Source organism: Pelodiscus sinensis, chromosome 10 (genome assembly GCF_052426305.1).
Source record: "Pelodiscus sinensis isolate ZL-2025 chromosome 10, ASM5242630v1, whole genome shotgun sequence".
Lineage (NCBI taxonomy): Eukaryota > Metazoa > Chordata > Testudines > Trionychidae > Pelodiscus > Pelodiscus sinensis.
The window spans coordinates 56,764,740-56,785,593 of NC_143061.1; the positions used below are offsets into that span (position 1 = coordinate 56,764,740).

The 20,854-nt window shown below is 63.7% G+C and overlaps 2 protein-coding genes across 3 annotated transcripts in view; one reads left to right on the plus strand and one right to left on the minus strand.

The window, feature by feature from the left end:
• The first annotated feature begins 759 nt into the window (after positions 1-759).
• MAB21L4 (mab-21 like 4) lies at positions 760-14,037 on the plus strand. Of its 2 annotated transcripts, XM_089780975.1 has the most exons (6): positions 760-4,369; positions 4,768-5,457; positions 9,974-10,196; positions 12,128-12,281; positions 13,177-13,527; positions 13,754-14,037. In XM_089780975.1, the coding sequence occupies exons 2-6, from the start codon at positions 4,953-4,955 to the stop codon at positions 13,844-13,846; spliced, it is 1,326 nt and encodes a 441-aa protein (XP_089637101.1). In that variant the 5' UTR covers positions 760-4,369; positions 4,768-4,952; the 3' UTR covers positions 13,847-14,037. The 2 variants fall into 2 exon arrangements, with proteins under 2 accessions (XP_089637101.1, XP_075773977.2); XM_075917862.2 differs by lacking the exon at positions 760-4,369 and having other exon boundaries at positions 4,448-5,457.
• A 137-nt stretch (positions 14,038-14,174) lies between these two features.
• AGXT (alanine--glyoxylate aminotransferase) overlaps positions 14,175-20,854 on the minus strand; it is a 28,328-nt gene continuing 21,648 nt past the window's right edge. The window contains exons 9-11 of the mRNA XM_075917863.2: positions 19,962-20,057; positions 16,945-17,073; positions 14,175-15,293 (exon numbers count right to left, since the gene is read on the minus strand). Coding sequence (XP_075773978.2) covers positions 15,186-15,293; positions 16,945-17,073; positions 19,962-20,057 — 333 coding nt within the window. The 3' untranslated portion in view covers positions 14,175-15,185. The remainder of the gene's footprint in view (positions 15,294-16,944; positions 17,074-19,961; positions 20,058-20,854) is intronic.

The window sequence follows — 20,854 nt, forward strand, 5'->3', positions numbered from 1 at the left end:
GCCCGTTATCTAGCTTGTGTGGCTGCAGAGAGCAGTGTGGAGCAGCAGTAGGCAGGGTGGCCAGGCCCGTTATCTAGCTTGTGTGGCCGCAGAGAGCAGTGTGGAGCAGCAATAGGCAGGGTGGCCAGGCCCGTTATCTAGCTTGTGTGGCTGCAGAGAGCAGTGTGGAGCAGCAATAGGCAGGGCGGCCAGGCCCGTTATCTAGCTTGTGTGGCTGCAGAGAGCAGTGTGGAGCAGCAATAGGCAGGGCGGCCAGGCCCGTTATCTAGCTTGTGTGGCTGCAGAGAGCAGTGTGGAGCAGCAGTAGGCAGGGTGGCCAGGCCCGTTATCTAGCTTGTGTGGCTGCAGAGAGCAGTGTGGAGCAGCAATAGGCAGGGTGGCCAGGCCCGTTATCTAGCTTGTGTGGCTGCAGAGAGCAGTGTGGAGCAGCAATAGGCAGGGTGGCCAGGCCCGTTATCTAGCTTGTGTGGCTGCAGAGAGCAGTGTGGAGCAGCAATAGGCAGGGTGGCCAGGCCCGTTATCTAGCTTGTGTGGCTGCAGAGAGCAGTGTGGAGCAGCAATAGGCAGGGTGGCCAGGCCCGTTATCTAGCTTGTGTGGCTGCAGAGAGCAGTGTGGAGCAGCAATAGGCAGGGCGGCCAGGCCCGTTATCTAGCTTGTGTGGCTGCAGAGAGCAGTGTGGAGCAGCAGTAGGCAGGGTGGCCAGGCCCGTTATCTAGCTTGTGTGGCTGCAGAGAGCAGTGTGGAGCAGCAATAGGCAGGGTGGCCAGGCCCGTTATCTAGCTTGTGTGGCTGCAGAGAGCAGTGTGGAGCAGCAATAGGCAGGGTGGCCAGGCCCGTTATCTAGCTTGTGCTGCTGGCTGGGACGGCGCAAGCTTGCAGATCGGCTAGCCCCTTATCCTCACTTGATCCAAACTGCTGCTAAAGGACCCTCCCACTCCCAAAGGTGAATGCCCGGGCAAGAGGCAGCTGTTACCCAGCGTAGGGAGGGCTGCAAAGCGCTCACTTCCCTTCCCTCCTAGCCCCATCCCATGGCTCTGTCCCGGGAGAGAGGAGTGATTGGGGCCCCTGCGTGTTCATCTGGAACGGATCCGCACGGGTGCTCAGAGCCAAGAGTTCCCCTTCGGACTCCTAGTTCCGATTTTCAGAAGGGCTCATCTCCCACATGCAGCGGCCACCGGGAGAGGTAAGGAGAGCAGCGGGGTGCTGAGAAGACCAGTCTGCAAGGCTAAAGGGAGCAGAGTTCTTCTGGCTAACGTGCGTGTGCGGGGATCCAAACTATAAAGACTGGTTCTGTTCCGGGTCAGTTTATTCATGAGGCTGGGACTTTCCAAGGAGCCCAGGGGAATTAGGCACCCAGAGCCCATTGAGCTTTTCGGTAGGTGTCGGGCACTCGACTCCTCTGGACGGACTGCAAGTTGTTTGGGGCGGAGAGCAGCTGCCTGTTCTGTTGGGGCAGCACCTACCGTGCTGGCCGGGGCTCCCAGGCGCCGCGGGCAGGACACGAATAAAGCATACTTCTGTGCTGACGGCATGAGCTCAAGTTGTTTTCCTGTGAAAGCTGGACGTATGTTTTTAAACCTTTCAGCCTGGTTCTCATTTCCACCAGGCCTCTCTCTGGCAGCGAGCTAGAAGCTTAGCGTGCGTGCAGCATTACGCCCTGCGAATATGCGCTCCCCTTCCCTGTCCCTCGTCACTCACACCCTCCTTTTGCTGCCAGCCTGATGAACGGAGAGGCCTTAGTGCAAATGAAAACCAGGCCCTTCCGTTTGCATCGCCTCTTATCTGCTCAGTAGCCTTGCAGGGCACACAGAGCATGCTGGAAAGCCCCGCCCTTCATTTTCCTGACCGGCACTCGTGGCTTAATCACAGCCGTGCTTCCAGCCTCTGCCTGTGCTGACCAAGGTGCCAGAGCCAGAGGCTGGCAGAGAGGGGCAGATACGCGCATGGGTGACTGGGCGCTTTCTGCCCGTGGCTCTCAGAGCCCTTTACATTTGCATGTCAGCGCCAGGCTGGGCCCCAGCAGGAATCGTACTCTGGCGCGCAGCCAGTGCGTTTTCATCTGGCATGGGGCAGGACGAGTTGTGCAAGAGATGAATGACATGGAAAGAATGTCCCAGCGCTGGCTGGCAGAGAAGAGACGAAATTCTCCGTGCTCCCAAGGGACCGGACTTTTCGCCGTCCCGGGGTTTCGGATGGCGCCCGGTGCTAATTTCTGACATGCTTGGTGTTTTAGCCATCTCAGGGTTCTGCAGCGGGCTGGCCAAACGTTCGCTCCAAGGCACTTCTTGCCTTCCCAGTGGTGGGCGTGGCTGGCAGGGAGCCCGCCAGCTGGAGCATTAGGAAAGCAGCAAGCACCGTTGGCAGCTTGCCCGTGGCAAATGGAAGAGCGAAGCCTGGCATGTCACACTGTTCCAAGGCTGCTCCCTAATACAATCCCAAGAGCTTGGATTCTGACAGTGCTTCCTGCGGTGCTAATGTCAGTCCCCAGGCTGGCAGAGAGAGCACAGCCCAAGACGGTGCTCACCAGGGAGGTGATCCAGCATCCACCGACAGCCCACAGCCAGGGGAAACAGGAGCACCCCCCCCCCCGAGGCCCACCGCCTGTTGCTGGGTCCGTAGCGGGAACCGTTGCGTGAAGCTGCAGAAAGAGTCCCAGAGGAGGGGAGTCATGGCTAGGTGAAAACCCCGTCCCAAAGTTTAGTTTTCCTTTTGTGGAGAAGGCAAAGGCAGGCCAGGCCCAGGCATCCCTCTAATTTTTCCATGTGCGCGGAATAATTTTTTTTTCTGTGCACTGAGGCCTGTGCAAGTGTGCACCACCAGTACAGACACCTGCTGCAGTTGTGGGAGGCTGTGGGCTGCTCATCAGCTGGGTGGCATTAGAATCTCTCCTTGCAGGGACACTTGCGTCTCCTCCAGCTGCTCAGAAGACCAGGAAGAGCCAGCCCTCAGGGAGCAGGGGTATTTCCATAGCTGGCTCCCAAGAAGGGCTCTTGCTATTGCACTCACAGAAGTCTTCTGCACGTGGCGTTTATTGAGGAGCCTGAAGAGGGGAAACGGAGGCAGTGCACCGCAGAGCCCCCCAGGGCACCAGGGGCACGCGGGAGGCAGCTGGCCCTGTTTCACTCCCTCAGACACAGGGATCTCTGTCCAGGCAGGATTTAAGGCCCAGGCCTGGGTGGCCCTGTAATTAGAAAACAGGGTCGGAGTTCTGCCTGCATTAAACCACAGCTGCGTGTTGAGCCCTCGCAGAGGCAAAGAAAACTCGGACATATCTGTTTGGTGCGTAGCTGATGCCTGCCGACAGTCTGGATCCAGGGGTCCCATCCAGGGGTGTGACCTGGCCCAATCATCCGAACTCTGCCATCCCAGAGTGGGGCAGAGCTGTGGCGGGGGGCGGGGGGAGGGGGACAGGCAATGGGCTGTGGGTAGGACTGACACCCTGGCTAACTAAGTGGTGCAGGAGGAAATGGGTGGCCACAGAGTCCAAGATCAGTGGGCCATGAGGAGGCACAGGACTTAGTCCCATGTCCCACGCAGCCCCTGTGCTGTGTACTGGGCCCTCCCCTCCAGGCACAGGGCTCACAGGGACCCCTAAGCACTGTTCTCGGGGGTTCCCTGTGAGCAGCGCTAAGGACGCACTCCCGCTGATGGACGTCAGCCTCTCTCCTCTGAAGCCAGGTCGCCAGCCGGGCGCCAATCAGCATTTCCACTGAAATCGATGGAAATGTCTCTCCACCCGCTGGGGCTCTGGCCCGCCCTTGCCTGGGTGCTGAGCAGGAGAGCCCCATGCGAGGCCAGACTTAGCAGCCGGGGTGGGGCGCACGTGGGTCACACCTGACTGCCGGGGGGGCTCCCTCGGGAAGGAACAGCGCGCGGGTCACACCTGACTGCTGGGGGGGCTCCCTCGGGAAGGAACAGTGCATGGGTCACACCTGACTGCTGGGGGGGCTCCCTCGGGAAGGAACAGCGCGCGGGACACACCTGACTGCCGGGGGGGGGCTCCCTCGGGAAGGAACAGCGCGCGGGTCACACCTGACTGCTGGGGGGGCTCCCTCGGGAAGGAACAGCGCGTGGGTCACACCTGACTGCTGGGGGGGCTCCCTCGGGAAGGAACAGCGCGTGGGTCACACCTGACTGCTGGGGGGGCTCCCTCGGGAAGGAACAGCGCGTGGGTCACACCTGACTGCTGGGGGGGCTCCCTCGGGAAGGAACAGCGCGCGGGACACACCTGACTGCCGGGGGGGCTCCCTCGGGAAGGAACAGCGCGTGGGTCACACCTGACTGCTGGGGGGGCTCCCTCGGGAAGGAACAGCGCGTGGGACACACCTGACTGCCGGGGGGGCTCCCTCGGGAAGGAACAGCGCGCGGGTCACACCTGACTGCTGGGGGGGGGGGGCTCCGTCGGGAAGGAACAGCGCGCGGGTCACACCTGACTGCCGGGGGGGGGGCTCCGTCGGGAAGGAACAGCGCGCGGGACACACCTGATTGCCGGGGGGTCTCCCTCGGGAAGGAACAGCGCGTGGGACACACCTGATTGCCGGGGGGGCTCCCTCGGGAAGGAACAGCGCGTGGGACACACCTGACTGCTGGGGGGGCTCCCTCGGGAAGGAACAGCGCGTGGGTCACACCTGACTGCCGGGGGGGCTCCCTCGGGAAGGAACAGCGCGTGGGACACACCTGACTGCCGGGGGGCTCCGTCGGGAAGGAACAGCGCGTGGGACACACCTGACTGCCGGGGGGCTCCGTCGGGAAGGAACAGCGCACAGGGTTTGGCTCTCGCCCAGCGCCAGAGGAGGAGGCTTCGTGATGTGTCACTGGAACGTCTCTCCACTGGCTGCTCCGCCCAAAAGGCTCCTGTTCCCACCCCCGGCGTTCCCCTCCCTGCCGGGCTGTCGGGGCGAGCGCAGCTCGCAGAGCCGGGAGAGGAGGCTCTTCGCCCTGCCAGGCAGCCATGGCCGCGAAGGGGTCTCACTGGCACAGCCGCCTGGGCGTGGTCCTGGCTCGCGAGGCTCAGAGGCTGGAGCATTTCCAGAGGGCAGAGAACATTCTGCTGACCGTGCTGGAGAAAGTGACTGCCTTGGACCCCCGCTTTATGGCTGATTATTCAAGAAACCTGGAAGTCTTTGAGTTTGCCCTCTGCTCCTCGGAGGACGAGGTCACGGTGGGGGTTCCCCTGCGGATGGCGGCCGACGCCCTCCTGCTGCAGGCCTGCCCCAGCGAAGAGGGCCAGGTGGAGCCGGTCCCCAGCGGGCACCGTCACACAGCAGGCTGCTGCCACCTGGCCGTGCCCAGGGAGGGAGCTGGCTGGGAGGACTGGACCCGAGAGGACGTGTTCAGTGCGGCGTGCGGCGCTGAGTGCAGGGGGCACGTCGTGCCAGGCAAGGTCCTCAGGCGCCTGAGAGAGCTAATCGTCACGGCCATCGTCCACTGCAGGCACGAGTTCCTCATCGCGCCAGGTGTGTGCCAGCTGCACCGCGGGCCAGGGCCGGAGGGGCAGGGGAGGGGCCAGAGGGACCGTGGTGGGGGGCAGATGGGGTGTGCCTGGAGAGGTGAGGGGTTGGGGGAGGGGCCAGAGGGACCGTGGTGGGGGGCAGATGGGGTGTGCCTGGAGAGGCTGGCTACCTCCCTGCTCCCAGCCCAGAGCAGGGCCGGGCCGGGCCGGGCCGGAGATGCAGATGGTGGGAGGCAAAAAGGAAAAGGCGAGGCACAGAGAGGAGGGGCAATGGGAAGGGGAGAGGGGCGGGGAAGGAGATGGAAGAGGAGGCAGTGAAACTGTCTAACAGCGGAGAGACGTGGAGCGGGGTCTGAGAGAGGCCTCAGCCCGACACGGGGCCCTCACCTGGGCAGCAGTGATGGGTGGGACCCCCATAGGGACGTAACCTGAGCGGCTGGATTCGGAACGCCCCTCCGCGGGGAAAGGCAGCCGCTATCCACTCAGAACTGGAACCTACCCGTGAGGCACGAGCCAGAGCCCGGACAGAGAAACCCGCTCCCCTTTCATCCCGAGAGGCACTGATTGGTCCAGGGAGGACAGAGGGAGCTGCTGATGGAGGCACAAACAAGAAGTCCCCAGCTTTGATGGCTGTGTCGGTCCAAACTGAGGTAGCTGCATTCTCTGTGGAAAGAGAAGAAAAACCAAACCCACCAAACCTTGGGCGTGACCTAGAGAGGTGAATTTCTGCATGTAGGCCCATGCTGCTGGTGCAGGCTGTCTTCAGTGTTTCACCCCAGAGGTGCTGCGCTTCAGTGGCGGGCGAGAAGGCCCCACGGAGAGGCTGTAGTCTAACGTGTGTTGGGATGCCTCCGCTGGCAAGGGCTAGATATGCCACTTGATGAACATTCAGTGCCATGCTGAAATAAAGTTGCTGGGGGCGATCTCGACACCAGTGAAGTCAGAGGGACTTTTGCTACTGACTCCGGAGGGGCCAGGGTTTCCCTCTGTAACTGGCGCTGTCCCATTGCATCCTTCGGGCTGGAAAGCCGTGCGAGGGATCGGCTGTACGTTCTCCTCCCTCGTGGCGGCTGCCGTCAGTCTCCAGACATTTCTAGGTCGCTCTTCTGCTTCTCAGTGACCCGCTGGCCTGGGCTGAGCTCTGGCTCTCTGGGTGGGAAGCAGCACGGCTAGCGGTGCGATGAAGAAGCGGCCCTGTCAAAGTTAATCCTAGGCCAGTGGGGTGTGTCTGCCCTGTGAAACGGGACCAGGGCCAGTGGGTTTACTACAAGCTCAGCTGAGCAGGCCCTGGTGCTGGAGTGGAAACAGGGCGATTACGTGTGTCAGATCCAGCTCAGCGCCAGTCTTTGCTTAATCGGAGCTGGCAGGCAACTGTTCCCCTTGCTGGCTGCGCCAGTGATAACTGGAGCAACGAGTCCAACCTCTCGGGCGTGACCCATGCAAGGTGAAGCGCAGGGAGGCGGGAGTCCGCCTTTGCAGCATGTCAGCACGCTGCTTTGTAAAATGCAAGCCGTCAGCAGGAGTGTTCACCTGCAGAGCAGCAGCGACAGAAGCTCCTCACGCCGAATGTTGAGGGCATGGGCCTGGCTCAGCTACAACAGCAGCGGGAATGTCAGCGGGACACAAATCCGCCTGTGGGGGACCTCCCTGTCTGCTGCGCACGTGTGCGGCTGCTTAGGAGAGATGCAAATGCCGGCCAGCTGACAGCGAGGTGTTTTGTTTCTACTGGTGGTGCACATTTGCACATGCCTCCGTGCGCATACACATTTATTCCACACATGGATGGAAAAAATCTGCACTCAGATGGAAAAGGATAGAGGGAACTTTGCTCTGCTGCCTCTTCCTCAGACTGGTTTATTCTGTAAAGAAGGCAGCTGGGCATCGTGTTCTCCTTGGATCCATCACGTGCTCGGCCAAGGGAGCGGCGCCTCGCCAGCATGTCCTCGTGCCGGAGGGCTTGGTTTGACCCTCACCGCAGACGCGTGAGCCGAGTGTGCTCCCCACCAGCTGCTCCTGGCCGATGGACTTGCTCCTCCCTGGGGCTGCCCATCTGGGCCATGTTCTTTGATTGTGTCTGTCCAGGTTTCCCAGGCTTGGCTGAGGAAATGGCTCAACTGTCCTGGCCGGCCCGGCTGTGGCTGACACCTGGCATCAGGGCACTAGACAGTTGTTCATGGCACAGAATGTCCCCGGGCCAAGGGGGCTGTCGGCAGGAGGGCCAGGGGAGGAGCGAGCGTTCTCTCGTGCCCAGCCATAGGGGGGCCAGTCCGTGAGTCCCTCGTCTACCCCCAACTGTGTGTCAGTCAGACCCTCTGGCTCAAACACCCGCCTCTTTCTCGCTATGCATCCTTCTCGGTCTGCCTGGCGCCAGCTCGTGCCAAGGCCCCGGCTCTCACTCCAGCGCCGACAGATACCGAGCTGGACTCTCGCTGGCTCCCCCGGCGTTGTCACGGTTACAGTGAGGACTAGAACGAGCAGCAAGGGTGTGTCTCCACCGCAACACGCTTCCCAAATGACTGCGTCTGCCTCTGCGCAGCAGGCAGTGACTGTGGATAGTGTCGAGCTGAGGACGTCTCCCTCCGACTCCCGCAGCCTCCTTGGGGCTCCATCTCCACAGCCGTGCTGTGGCCGTGCTCCGTTTTGAAATAAGCGACGCAACTGCTGTAGCTCAGTTTGTGCAGCTTGTTTCGAATCGAGCCCGGCTGTGTAGACGCATCCCGTGGCTACGTCTAGACTGGCAGGATTTTCCGGAAATGCTTTAAACAGAAAAGTTTTCCATTAAAAGCATTTTCGGAAAAGAGCATCTAGATTGGCAGCGTCCGTGGCCAAACTAGACGCGCTTTTCTGCAAAAAATCCCCGATTGCCATTTTTGCGATCGGGGCTTTTTTGCGGAAAACCAATCTCAGCTGTCTACACTGGCCCTTTTGCGCAAAAGTTTTGCGTAAAAGGGACTTTTGCCCGAGCGGGAGCAGCACAGTATTTCCGCAAGAACACTGACAATCTTACATGAGATCGTCAGGGCTTTTGCGGAAATTCAAGCGGCCAGTGCAGACAGCTGGCAAGATTTTCTGGAAAAGCGGCTGATTTTCCGGAAAAACTGGCCAGTCTAGGCACAGCCCATGTGGTTAGTGTTTAGACTTCATGGTGTGCTAGTGAGCTGCTGGGGGCGCTCATCTGACTCATCACACCCGTAGCCCCGCCCGTAAGGTGGATTGTGAGCCTCTGCCTGTGTCAGCAGAGCACATTAATGAGCGTGAAGAGGCCGGCCCAACAGAAGGTCTTGTGCCCTTCCAGGAAGAAAGGTCCATCTATAGCAGATGGACAATGGTGGGACATTGCAGCTGGAATTTCCCCGTGTACCACCACCAAGAAGGCACCCTGCCCATGAAGAGGAGTCACCATCAGGCGTGGGAAGAGGAGAATGACCCTGACTGTGCTGCTTGGCCGGTGGGAGGCAAGATCGTTCTAGCACAAGCAAGAGCCCTCCGGCGGCTCAGCCCCGCGGGGCGTGTGGTGATGGCTGGTTCCAGACGCGTCTCTCCCCACTCGGAGCTTAGGGCCGTAGCTCGCCCTGTGTCTGTTGTAAGTTCCTTTCCGCTGGGCGTGGTCTCGGTCTCTCTGGAGCGGAGTAGAGGCTGGGCCAGGGGCGAGCGCTAAGCTGCAGCCGGCCTGCTCCTCTGGGACGGGGCTAAGCTGGCTATGGCTGTGCTTCAGGCTAGCACACAGGCGGCTGGGCAGATGGGGGCACCCAAGGGAGCAATCTGCCGCTCCAGTGCAGAGGGGCTCACCCTTGCTGGAGTCGGAGCGCAGAGCTCACCCCGGTTTGGGCTCTGTGCCCTGGGCCCTAGAAGTCTCTGCAGAGGGTGGTGCTCCTGCTCTGGAGTCATAGCAGGCAGCGAGACAGCTACATCCACCGCTCTCCTGGTTCCTGCCTGCCCCATCACCAGCCTTGCCTCCTGGTTCCTCTGCCTGGTCCCAGCCCAGTGTGCTGTGCTGGAGGACTGAGCATTCAGAGCCTGGCAAGTGCAGGGGGGAGGGGGGAATCCGGAAAGGGAGTGGCTGGAGCAAAGACCATCAGTACGACAGGCCCCGTCCCCTGCTCTGCTCCAGCGCCAAGTGCCTAGGAGCTGTCCAGCTGTGGCTCCATGGAGCTGCTAGGGGACGTCCAGGCAACCGACCAACAACGTGGGTTTGTTTCAGCCACTGGTCTCACCCCAGCAGCAGCGGCTGCCATGCCCGGAGGTGCGGAACAAGGGGCGTTCATGCCCCGCTCTCGCCCAGACGGTCTCCCCTGCTCTGCCGCAGAGAGGCCAGACTCGGCAAGGCCGGTCGCTGCACTGCCGCTGGGCCCCATCCAGGCGTGGCCGGTCTGTTTTAAAGAACAGGGCGAACGCCCCAGGCCTGAGGGCCCTGCCCGGCTGAAGTGGGGCCGGCTGCCAAGGCACCCAGAGAAGGGGGGGAGGGGGAGGACAAGGAGATCTCTACGCCTGTTTTCTAAAGCAACCCCCACCCTTCCCAGGTCAGGTCAGCGCAGAGAGCCTGCAGGAGGAAGGGCTGCAGCTGTCCCTGCTGGTGTCCAGTGGCTGGAAAATGATCCGGTTCCACATCCTCCCGGTGGTGCGGAGGAAGCAGGGTGCTCGGAAGCTCCACAGCAGGCCCGAAGAAGGAGGGTTTCCGGCAGGCAGCCTGCAGAAAGTGACCCAGGAGGCTGACTTCATTCCCTGCAGCTCCCACCACTGGAGGTAAACGCCAGGCTGTGCGCCTCCCCCTTCCTGAAAGCTTGCTGGGAGGGAGAGAGCGGGTCTGCCTGCCGTTCGGAGGACGCAGTTCTGTCCAGTGCAAACAGGAGGGAACCTGAGCCTGCACACTGAGGCGCTTGCTTGCTGTTTTCCATGTAAATCTGAAGTTTAGTGAACGTTTTCCTCACACTTGAGAATGTTGGAACATTTCAACCGGCACTAAAGACGATTCTGCCTTTCGCCCGGAAGAAAACTCCTAAGGAAGTGAGGGTCCTGCCCAGGAGCTCAGTGTCACACCTGGCGAACTGCTGCCGAGTTCAGCTGCCGCGCCATGCTGGGCTTCTCTGCCCCGTGGAATAGTGATAGAAATGTAGCCGTGTTAGTCTGGGGTAGCTGAAACAAAATGCAGGACAAGGTAGCACTTTAAAGACTAACAAGATGGTTTATTAGATGATGAGCTTTCGTGGGCCAGACCCACTTCCTCAGATCAAATAGTGGAAGAAAGTTGTCACAACCATATATACCAAAGGATACAATTAAAAAAATGAACAAATATGAAAAGGACAAATCACATTTCAGAACAGGAGGGGGATGCGGGGGGGGGGGGGGGGGAGGAAGGAAGGTAAGTGTCTGTGAATTGATGATACTAGAGGTAGGGAGAGTGGGATGTTTGTGAGTTAACGGTATTAGAGGTGATAATTGGGGAAACTATCTTGGTAATGGGTGAGATAGTTCAAGTGTTTGTTGAGTCCTTTTTGGAAAGTGTCGAATTTTAACATGAATGACAGTTCTGGACTGTCCCACCCAGCGCTCTGCCTCGCTCCTGCTCCCAGGTGTTTGTACAGGGCTGCCAGCCAGCTGCACTGCCACGCCGGCCCCTCCGCACTGCTGCAGAATCCCTTGCAGCGGCTGCAGGCGAGCCCTGGCCTGGCGGCTCCTCTCTCTCCTCTTGCAGGGGAGGGGCGGGGAAAGGTGTGTACAGCCGCAGAGAAAGGGAAGTCGGGGACCCGTGACACTTGTCACCTCTCCCCCAGAGTGCTCCGACATTTCCGCGCGTGCTGTGGGGAGGGGACACAAGGATTTGGCGGGGAGAGGGAAAGGAGACGGAATTCGGTCATTGGGGGGAGGTGGGAGCGGGGAGCAAACTGGGTCTGTCGGGATCTGGTTTGGCTGGGAGGGAAGAGGGTGCAGGGTGGATCAGGTGGGGGAGAGAAGGGGGGGCTGGGTCCAGTCACTGAGAGGTCGGGTTTGCCTGGGAGGGGAGAGAAGGTGGAAATTGGGTTCCGTGCGTGCATGGGGGGGAGTCGGGATGTGTGTGGAGGGGAGACAGGACGTAGGCTGGGTTTGGCGGGAGTGTGGTGGGAGTCAAGAGAAAGGGGCGCTTTCCTCCTCAGTGCCTGTCCTGGGGGGCGGCCAAAAAAATGTTTTGCTTGGGGCAGCAAAACACCTAGAGCCGGCCCTGGCCCCACCCCTGGGTGCGTGGCCTATGCGCAGCCCCTCCCCCGGGTGGCCCAGACCCCGCCCCCGGGTGGCCCAGCAGCCCCGCGCGGCGCCCACCACCCAAAACGCTTGGGGACCACTGCCCTCGTAGATGAAACTTGCCGTAAATAGACTCACCTCTCGAAGAGGGCAGGGTTGACATCGAACAGCCCCACTGCCACACTAGCAGGGCCACGGGGCTGCTCCGTGCCGGCCCTGCTTTGGAAGGGCGCCCCAAAAGCCCAGTAGGGACTCCCGGGTACAAGCTAGTGCAGGGCACAAGCACAGCGACTGGCTCTGAGGAAGAGCCCTACGGGAAGGTGCCATGGGGCTACAGGCTGCCTGGCGTGGGAGGGGCCAGGAGAAGGGGAGAGCTGCCGGGCTGAATGCTGATGCCCTGCGGACCCACTCTAGAGACGCCCTGAGCAGTGAGCAGCCTGTGCGTGTCTCGGCAGGTACTCCGCCGACCGCCCTGTCGCGAGATTGCTCCGGATCGTGGGCCTGTTGAGAGGCCACCGGCTCGACAGCCTCCGCCTGCTGGACCACGTCAACCGGGAGGAGTGGCAAGAAGAGGGCAGGGAAGGGGGGCTCACGTTTAAGCACTTGAAGGTAGGTTTCCCGAGAGGGGACGCTGCAGTGACTGGGAGCCGCCCGTGTGCGGTACACGGCACGCTGGGACTTGCACGTCTGCACTGGCCAAACCCTGCACGTGGCCTGGGCTCATGGACCCGCGGGAGGAGCAAGGTGCGTGTGCCGCTGCCTTGTGCCCGGGCGCCCGAAGACTAGTGCCGGTCAGAGCGATCCTTGCCCTGCCCACGGGCCAGGGGCCTTCCCTCTGCCCTGACGAGCTTGCGCGCTGCTGCCTGTGCTCCCCCGTGCGATGCATGGCCCGCACCTGCGTCCCGCGAGTGGGATGTTCCTAGTCGCCCAGGGCTGTCCCCCTCGCCCCCACAGCAGTCCCTGCCGCTCCGGGGCGGCCCACGACGTGGGGAGGGCTGAGTGGCTCTGCGGCCCCACACACCAGCTCACAGCACGCGGTGCGTGGCACTGGCGCCTACCGGCCCACGTCGGCCGGGGGCTGTCGCCCTGGTGCCAATCGCAGACCCAGGCGTGCCGAGGGCCCCGGGCTTGCAAATCGTTTCCACGTGACGGCGCCTCCAGGGAATTGGCCCCCAGCTGCAGATTCTTGTCGCGTGGCTGAATGATTGGACCCAGGCTGCACCGAGCCCTTAGGAATCGTCGGCGTGCGCCCCCAGTGTCCCTGGCGCCCCTGCTGGGGTCACGCTCTGGGCGCAGGACAGCCCGTGGGGCTGCACACCAGGGCCGGGTGGCTGTGTAAGCGCCCCCAGGACGCGCCGAGAGCCCGCAGCTGCAAAGCGCGTGGCCGTGTCAGCAGCTGCCCCGCTCCCATTGGTTCCCGCGGCGCCTAACCCCCTTCGGCAGCCACAGCTAGTGCGCGTGCCGTGCCCCCGCTCTGAACGCCTCCCTCTGGCTCCGAGTCTAGATGGTGCTGCTGTGGGCCACGGAGCTGTTCCCTTCCCCCGAGGACTGGGAGGACCTGGACGGATCCGTCTACCGGCTCCTGGTGATCCTGCTTCGTTGCTTAGCAACCAGAAATCTCCCCCACTTCCTGCATCCAGAAGAAAACCTCTTCCGGGGAGCGGCTGTGAGCGCGCTGTACCCCCGGGTGCGGGGCTTCGCCAGCTCGCCCGCGCACTTCCTCCCGTGCCACCTCGCCCCCGCGGCGCGGAGCAGCCGCCTGCCCCCAGACAGCGGCGTCGAGGCCTGGCTGCGGCGCCCAGCCCAGGGCGGGGCCGGCTGGAGCACAGCCTACTTCGATGTGCTGCTCAGCAAGGTAACCCGCCGGAGTCCCTGGGCCCGGGGGGGGCCCGGCGCCACTGCCCCGAGGCAGATACAGCGGCTTAGGAGAGGCTGAGGAGCTCAGTGCCACTGCGGCCAGCTGGGGCGGCTGCTCCTTGCCGCGCCCACGTGGCTCGAGAGGCGTCCGTGGCGCCACCGTGGCGCTAGGCTGAGAGGCCCCTGTGCGGCAGCCTTTCATCTGACCCCTCTGCCCTGCTCAGTTCCAGGTCTACCGCATCCAGGACAGACGGCGGCTCGCTGCTCTGACCCACATCTCGTCCGAGGCCGAGAGGGCGCGACCGGAGCAGAGCTGAGCCGGCTCACACGCGCACGCCAGACCCCACAGACCGGCGCCCCCACATCCGCCTTTGCCGCCTGGCTCGCAGCAGCGGTGCTGGGAACCCAGGGGCTCTTGCTGTGCGGTGCTCAGGCGGGAAGAAGCAATGGGGACGGAGCTGACGTAAGTGGGGCTGGAGGCTGGGAGTTGACGCTGGCCTGTCACCTGAACAATGGCCCCTGGAGCCCAGCCCCTTTTCTATGCTCTGCCTTTGAGTCACTGGGCGAAGGGACGCGGGACGTGCTCTCTGTACCACTTCCGTGGGGCGGCGTGGGGCCCTGGAGCGAAGCCGAGCCACACGCCCGCTGTGCCAGGCCACAGGCCCCATTTATTAACGTGGTGGGAGCTGTTCCAGGGCATGCCCTTGCACCAGTGAATTTACACACGTACATCGCACATGGCTCTGCATGGGGGAGCGAGGCTGCCGAGGGCACTTCCAGCATCCTGCTTTGGTGGGGGGGGGCCACTGGGAGCAGGCGGCCGTGCTCATGCTGAACGGACGACACGGCAGGGGTGGGGCGGAGGAGGAGCATGGCTCCTCGGGCCTGTGAGGCAGCGTGCAGCTGGTGTGCTGGAGGCAGGTGTGAACAGACAGGCACCGAGGGCGAGGCCAAGCACCAGCCAGCCCGTGGCACTCAGCCCCCGCCTGCTGAATTAACAGAGGCAGGGTGGGAAGGGGGGAGCAGTCATGGCCGTGGGAGCAGGGCTGCGGCTTGGGGCTTGCCTCTCCGGCCTTGTGGCAGTGGCTAGGCAGGCGCCCCGGCTGGGCGCCCCTCAGCTCCACTCCCACTGATGCAGGTTGCCCTCTGCTCCCGGGTCCTCCCCATCCCGTTGCCTTGTTCTCCTGAGCACAGGCCTCGCCTGCAGGCCGCTGATCAAGTCCTGGAAGGGGTGGGTGGGCTCGCAGGACACTGCTTCTCAGGAGCACCGCCAGCTTTGGATCCGAGGGCAGCTCAGGCAGAACTAGTGTCCATACGAGCTGGGCCGTGTCCTACCTCCCGTGCTGAGCTGTCTCTCCCACTGCCCTGAGCACCCTCTGGTCAGCCAGCCAGAAAGCAAAGCCTCTGCATAGCCCTGTGCAGAGCCGCGTGGCCCTGCAAAGGGAGCCTGGCTCCTGGGGTGCGGCAGGCTTCATGGTTCCTGTAGGGTGCTGCCGCTGGCCCAGCACCCCCTGGATTTCACGGGTACAAGAGGGGAGGGAAGTGTGGGCAGTGTCCCCACTGCAGCCTCCAGCCTGAGTTCGAGAGAAGACAGTGGCAGGAGCAAGGCCTGAAACGGTCCCTCTGGGCTGAGTCTGCTGCCGCCCCAGGAGCGGCTCACAGCTTGTTCTTGTGGCAGTGCTGCAAGGCATCTTTCAGGGCATGGAGGACTCGGTCCACGTTGAACTTGGTGGAGTTATAGCCCATGAGTCCTATTCGAAGAACCTGGAATTGAGAGAGACCCAGGAGAGGGCAGTAAATCTGAATGAGATCAAATTGTTTCCCCGGGGTCGGCCCAGGGACATGTTGCATTGCCCGTCGCATGGGTGCCAGGCTCCTGGGACGGTGAGAACCAGGCACTCAGCCGCCTGGGGCTTCCCACACGCTGCCATACACTGGCCGGATTCTCCAGCGCCCGGCCCCACGTACGCCCACGTATGCCTAAGGGGGTCAAAGGCAGCAAATCTGAAGGGTGCCACGTTCTGCAGAGCCGCCCTGCAGTCGTGCCAGCTGCAGAAGATGCAGGGGCGGGTGGGGGAATTGCTTTCCTTAGTACAGCAGGGGCCCTGCTTTAGCTCTGCTGGCCAGTCTGCCCCAGAGAAGCACGAAGGAGCAGACTTGTGGCCGAGCGCCCCCCAGGGCGATCATCTACGGCTAGTGACAATAAATGACTCACGATGAAAATCTAAAACAAAGCTTGTTTGTAAGGGGCTGCGCCTGCGAGGCTTTATTCGTCCCTTCTGTCCTGGAGAAGAGCACCTCGCCTACTGCCTTGCCCTGCTCCAGTTCCCATTGAAAGCACTGGGGCACGTCTCCACTCAGAAATGAGTCTTCAGATAAGAAAGCAGTGGTAAAGCCAGTCCCTCCGAGCGAAGGCCCTGCTCAAAACTAGCACCCTCAGTCTGCAAGCGCCTCAGCCGGCGTCGCTCCAGCTGGACTAATGGAGGCTCTCAGCAGAGGCTTGGAAAATGGCTCAGGGCTTGAGAGCTACAGTGTCTGGGCCTTCTCTCTCCGCTAATAATTGAGTCCCTATTTTCCCTGGTCTCCAATGCAGGGTAACCACTGTGGTTAGCCACAGTCCTGTGGGAGAAGACGCTTCTCTGCAGCTCTGCCTTAGGTACCCTCTTTTCATTTGCATTCGTTAACACACAGAAGGAAAATGTGGAAAGACCGATGGCTAGTGTGGCGTGGCGGGGGCTGTCTGCTCCGGGACCCGGCTCCCCCTGCGCTGTGTGATCCCCACTGACTCCCCCACACGGGGATTGGCCCAGCCTGGGCAGGGAACAAGGCTCTTCCCAGGGGGGAGACAAAGGGAGGGGGGTGGAGACGGCACCTGGCTGGGGGCAGGGCCTGGGGGCTGGGCAGTGTCTGGCTGGGAACATGAAGGGAACAGCCTAAGCTGAGTGCTCGGGGTCTAGGGGAGGCAAGGCCCCCCTATCCCAAGGGGGCTGAGGCATCCTGGCCCTCACCTCTGTGCTGGGCTGTACCCTGGAGAAGCAACAACCCCCCCGTTCGACTGGCTGGGAGCCTGTTCTGGCTGCTCCGGGGAACAGCCAGACGCGCAGTCACAGCCAGCTTTTCCGCTCCTCGGGAACGTGCCTATGCAAACTTGGCTACAAGCAATTCCATCCTCTCTTGGAAACAGCTGCAAATGCTGCGCCTGCTGCACAGCCATTCCACCCCCCCGCACGGCGAGGGGTGTGGAGAGGGGAGGCTGGCTGTCAGTGCAGCCCCGACTCACGGCCAGAGCTGCTCTCGAGGGACACGGCGGGAGCAGAGAAAAGACCCCGGCCCATCACCCCTGGCGAGCCCTTTGGGCATTGGTAGCGAGTTCGAGCACCTGTCTCACCAGCGAGACGTGCAGCGTGTTACCCACCTTCCCTGCCGACGGGCCCAGCCCCCCTGAGATCTCAATGGCATGTTTATTCATAATAAAGGCGATGACCTCCTGCCAGTCGTATCCCTCGGGCAGTACAAAGGTGGTGATGGTTGGCAGCCGCGCCTCCTGGAAAACAGACGCAGCGTCAGTCCCATGAAGGTCTCCTCTGGGCACGGGCCAACAGCCCTCTGCCCCTCCGGCCGCATGCTGCACACTCGCCCCTGGACAAGGGTTCCTTCTCTGACAGCATCCGGCTTTTCCGCCCCACCTCGGCTGGGAATCTGCCAGCGGCGAAGCCTCCGCAGGCATGGAGCTGGGTGAGTTCCTCAGCGGGTGCAATCAGCCTAGCTCTGCCGAAGCCAGCGGAGCTGCGCAGACGTACACCAGCCAAGCACCTGGCCTCAGCCAGCCCCCAAACACCCCTTAGCTCAGCCGGATGCCACTTCCTGCCCAGTGTCTGCCAGCGCCCAGGGACCTCAGCCCCGCCCTACCTGCCCAGTGTCTGCCAGCGCCCAGGGACCTCAGCCCCGCCCTACCTGCCCAGTGTCTGCCCGCGCCCAGGGACCTCAGCCCCGCCCTACCTGCCCAGTGTCTGCCCGCGCCCAGGGACCTCAGCCCCGCCCTACCTGCCCAGTGTCTGCCAGCGCCCAGGGACCTCAGCCCCGCCCTACCTGCCCAGTGTCTGCCAGCGCCCAGGGACCTCAGCCCCGCCCTACCTGCCCAGTGTCTGCCCGCGCCCAGGGACCTCAGCCCCGCCCTACCTGCCCAGTGTCTGCCAGCGCCCAGGGACCTCAGCCCCGCCCTACCTGCCCAGTGTCTGCCAGCGCCCAGGGACCTCAGCCCCGCCCTACCTGCCCAGTGTCTGCCAGCGCCAGCACCCAGGGACCTCAGCCCCGCCCTACCTGCCCAGTGTCTGCCAGCGCCAGCGCCCAGGGACCTCAGCCCCGCCCTACCTGCCCAGTGTCTGCCAGCGCCAGCGCCCAGGGACCTCAGCCCCGCCCTACCTGCCCAGTGTCTGCCAGCGCCAGCGCCCAGGGACCTCAGCCCCGCCCTACCTGCCCAGTGTCTGCCAGCGCCCAGGGACCTCAGCCCCGCCCTACCTGCCCAGTGTCTGCCAGCGCCAGCACCCAGGGACCTCAGCCCCGCCCTACCTGCCCAGTGTCTGCCAGCGCCAGCGCCCAGGGACCTCAGCCCCGCCCTACCTGCCCAGTGTCTGCCAGCGCCAGCGCCCAGGGACCTCAGCCCCGCCCTACCTGCCCAGTGTCTGCCAGCGCCAGCGCCCAGGGACCTCAGCCCCGCCCTGCCTGCCCAGTGTCTGCCAGCGCCCAGGGACCTCAGCCCCGCCCTACCTGCCCAGTGTCTGCCAGCGCCCAGGGACCTCAGCCCCGCCCTACCTGCCCAGTGTCTGCCAGCGCCCAGGGACCTCAGCCCCGCCCTACCTGCCCAGTGTCTGCCAGCGCCCAGGGACCTCAGCCCCGCCCTACCTGCCCAGTGTCTGCCAGCGCCCAGGGACCTCAGCCCCGCCCTACCTGCCCAGTGTCTGCCCGCGCCCAGGGACCTCAGCCCCGCCCTACCTGCCCAGTGTCTGCCAGCGCCCAGGGACCTCAGCCCCGCCCTACCTGCCCAGTGTCTGCCCGCGCCCAGGGACCTCAGCCCCGCCCTACCTGCCCAGTGTCTGCCCGCGCCCAGGGACCTCAGCCCCGCCCTACCTGCCCAGTGTCTGCCCGCGCCCAGGGACCTCAGCCCCGCCCTACCTGCCCAGTGTCTGCCAGCGCCCAGGGACCTCAGCCCCGCCCTACCTGCCCAGTGTCTGCCAGCGCCCAGTGACCTCAGCCCCGCCCTACCTGCCCAGTGTCTGCCAGCGCCCAGGGACCTCAGCCCCGCCCTACCTGCCCAGTGTCTGCCAGCGCCCAGGGACCTCAGCCCCGCCCTACCTGCCCAGTGTCTGCCAGCGCCCAGGGACCTCAGCCCCGCCCTACCTGCCCAGTGTCTGCCAGCGCCCAGGGACCTCAGCCCCGCCCTACCTGCCCAGTGTCTGCCCGCGCCCAGGGACCTCAGCCCCGCCCTACCTGCCCAGTGTCTGCCAGCGCCCAGGGACCTCAGCCCCGCCCTACCTGCCCAGTGTCTGCCAGCGCCCAGGGACCTCAGCCCCGCCCTACCTGCCCAGTGTCTGCCAGCGCCCAGGGACCTCAGCCCCGCCCTACCTGCCCAGTGTCTGCCAGCGCCCAGGGACCTCAGCCCCGCCCTACCTGCCCAGTGTCTGCCAGCGCCCAGGGACCTCAGCCCCGCCCTACCTGCCCAGTGTCTGCCAGCGCCCAGGGACCTCAGCCCCGCCCTACCTGCCCAGTGTCTGCCAGCGCCCAGGGACCTCAGCCCCGCCCTACCTGCCCAGTGTCTGCCAGCGCCCAGGGACCTCAGCCCCGCCCTACCTGCCCAGTGTCTGCCAGCGCCCAGGGACCTCAGCCCCGCCCTACCTGCCCAGTGTCTGCCCGCGCCCAGGGACCTCAGCCCCGCCCTACCTGCCCAGTGTCTGCCCGCGCCCAGGGACCTCAGCCCCGCCCTACCTGCCCAGTGTCTGCCAGCGCCCAGGGACCTCAGCCCCGCCCTACCTGCCCAGTGTCTGCCAGCGCCCAGGGACCTCAGCCCCGCCCTACCTGCCCAGTGTCTGCCAGCGCCCAGGGACCTCAGCCCCGCCCTACCTGCCCAGTGTCTGCCAGCGCCCAGGGACCTCAGCCCCGCCCTACCTGCCCAGTGTCTGCCAGCGCCCAGGGACCTCAGCCCCGCCCTACCTGCCCAGTGTCTGCCAGCGCCCAGGGACCTCAGCCCCGCCCTACCTGCCCAGTGTCTGCCAGCGCCCAGGGACCTCAGCCCCGCCCTACCTGCCCAGTGTCTGCCAGCGCCCAGGGACCTCAGCCCCGCCCTACCTGCCCAGTGTCTGCCCGCGCCCAGGGACCTCAGCCCCGCCCTACCTGCCCAGTGTCTGCCAGCGCCCAGGGACCTCAGCCCCGCCCTACCTGCTCCTTCACAAAGAGCTGGAGCCCCAGCTGCTGCAGCCCCTCGTACAGGTGGAGACTGGTTTCTTTGTGGAGTTTCCAGGAGTTCTGCAGCCCCTGTGCCAAAGGGGAGAAGAGCAGAGCCATTAGCCAGCAGGATCCTGCCCAGGGCCGGGCGTGTGACAGGCAGACGCACCCTGGGCCAGACACAGGACACACCGTTCATCTCCAAGGGGAGAGGCAAGCTCTGGTAGTCCCCCCCCCCCCGACAGAGCATCAGGGACCCCCGATCCTGCTCCCCGTCTGCAGCGAGATGAGACTCCGCCGGCCAGTAGAACGGGGGGTTATTGCTCCTCCAGGACACAGCCCAGCACAGCGTGATGTGGACATAAGGAGTCAGGGCCAGGCAGCCTCAGCCCCCTTGGGGTGGGGTCCACCGGCCCCTGGCCCCTCAGTACTCCGCTTAGTCTCCTCCCTTCATGTTCCCAGCCCAGACTGCCCCTTCTCCCAGCCACCCCCTCCTTTGTTCAGACCCCTTCCCTGGGCAGGTAAGAAGCGGTTGGGGCAGGGACTATGTGACATGAGGGTCCCCAGGCGACCCCGCTGGGCAGTGCTACAGACGCAGGCCAGCAGGGGTCACCCACAGCCCAAGATAGCAACCAGTGAGTGGCCCTCCCCCCACTGTCACACCTCTCCCCCGGCTCTGAGCGAGCTGGGCAGGGTCGCTCAGCCTGTGGCCTGGGGAAGTTCAGGCTCCCCACCAGGTACAGCAGCGGCTGTGGCGTGGGTGCTCCCCTGTGCTTGGGCCGGCCATGACGCTGCCCTGCAGGAGCCGGCTCCCCCGTCCAGCTGCTTCACGGCTTTGAGGGGCCGGCGCGGGCCCCCACTCTGCGGTCGGACCAGCCCTTCCCCTC

Excerpts from the sequence above, each read along its gene's own strand:
- MAB21L4 (XM_089780975.1), top strand. The coding sequence starts at position 4,953 with ATGGCCGCGAAGGGGTCTCACTGGCACAGCCGCCTGGGCGTGGTCCTG. Across the intron at positions 12,282-13,176 it reads TCACGTTTAAGCACTTGAAG|ATGGTGCTGCTGTGGGCCAC; the intron begins GTAGGTTTCCCG and ends CTCCGAGTCTAG. Across the intron at positions 13,528-13,753 it reads TCGATGTGCTGCTCAGCAAG|TTCCAGGTCTACCGCATCCA; the intron begins GTAACCCGCCGG and ends TGCCCTGCTCAG.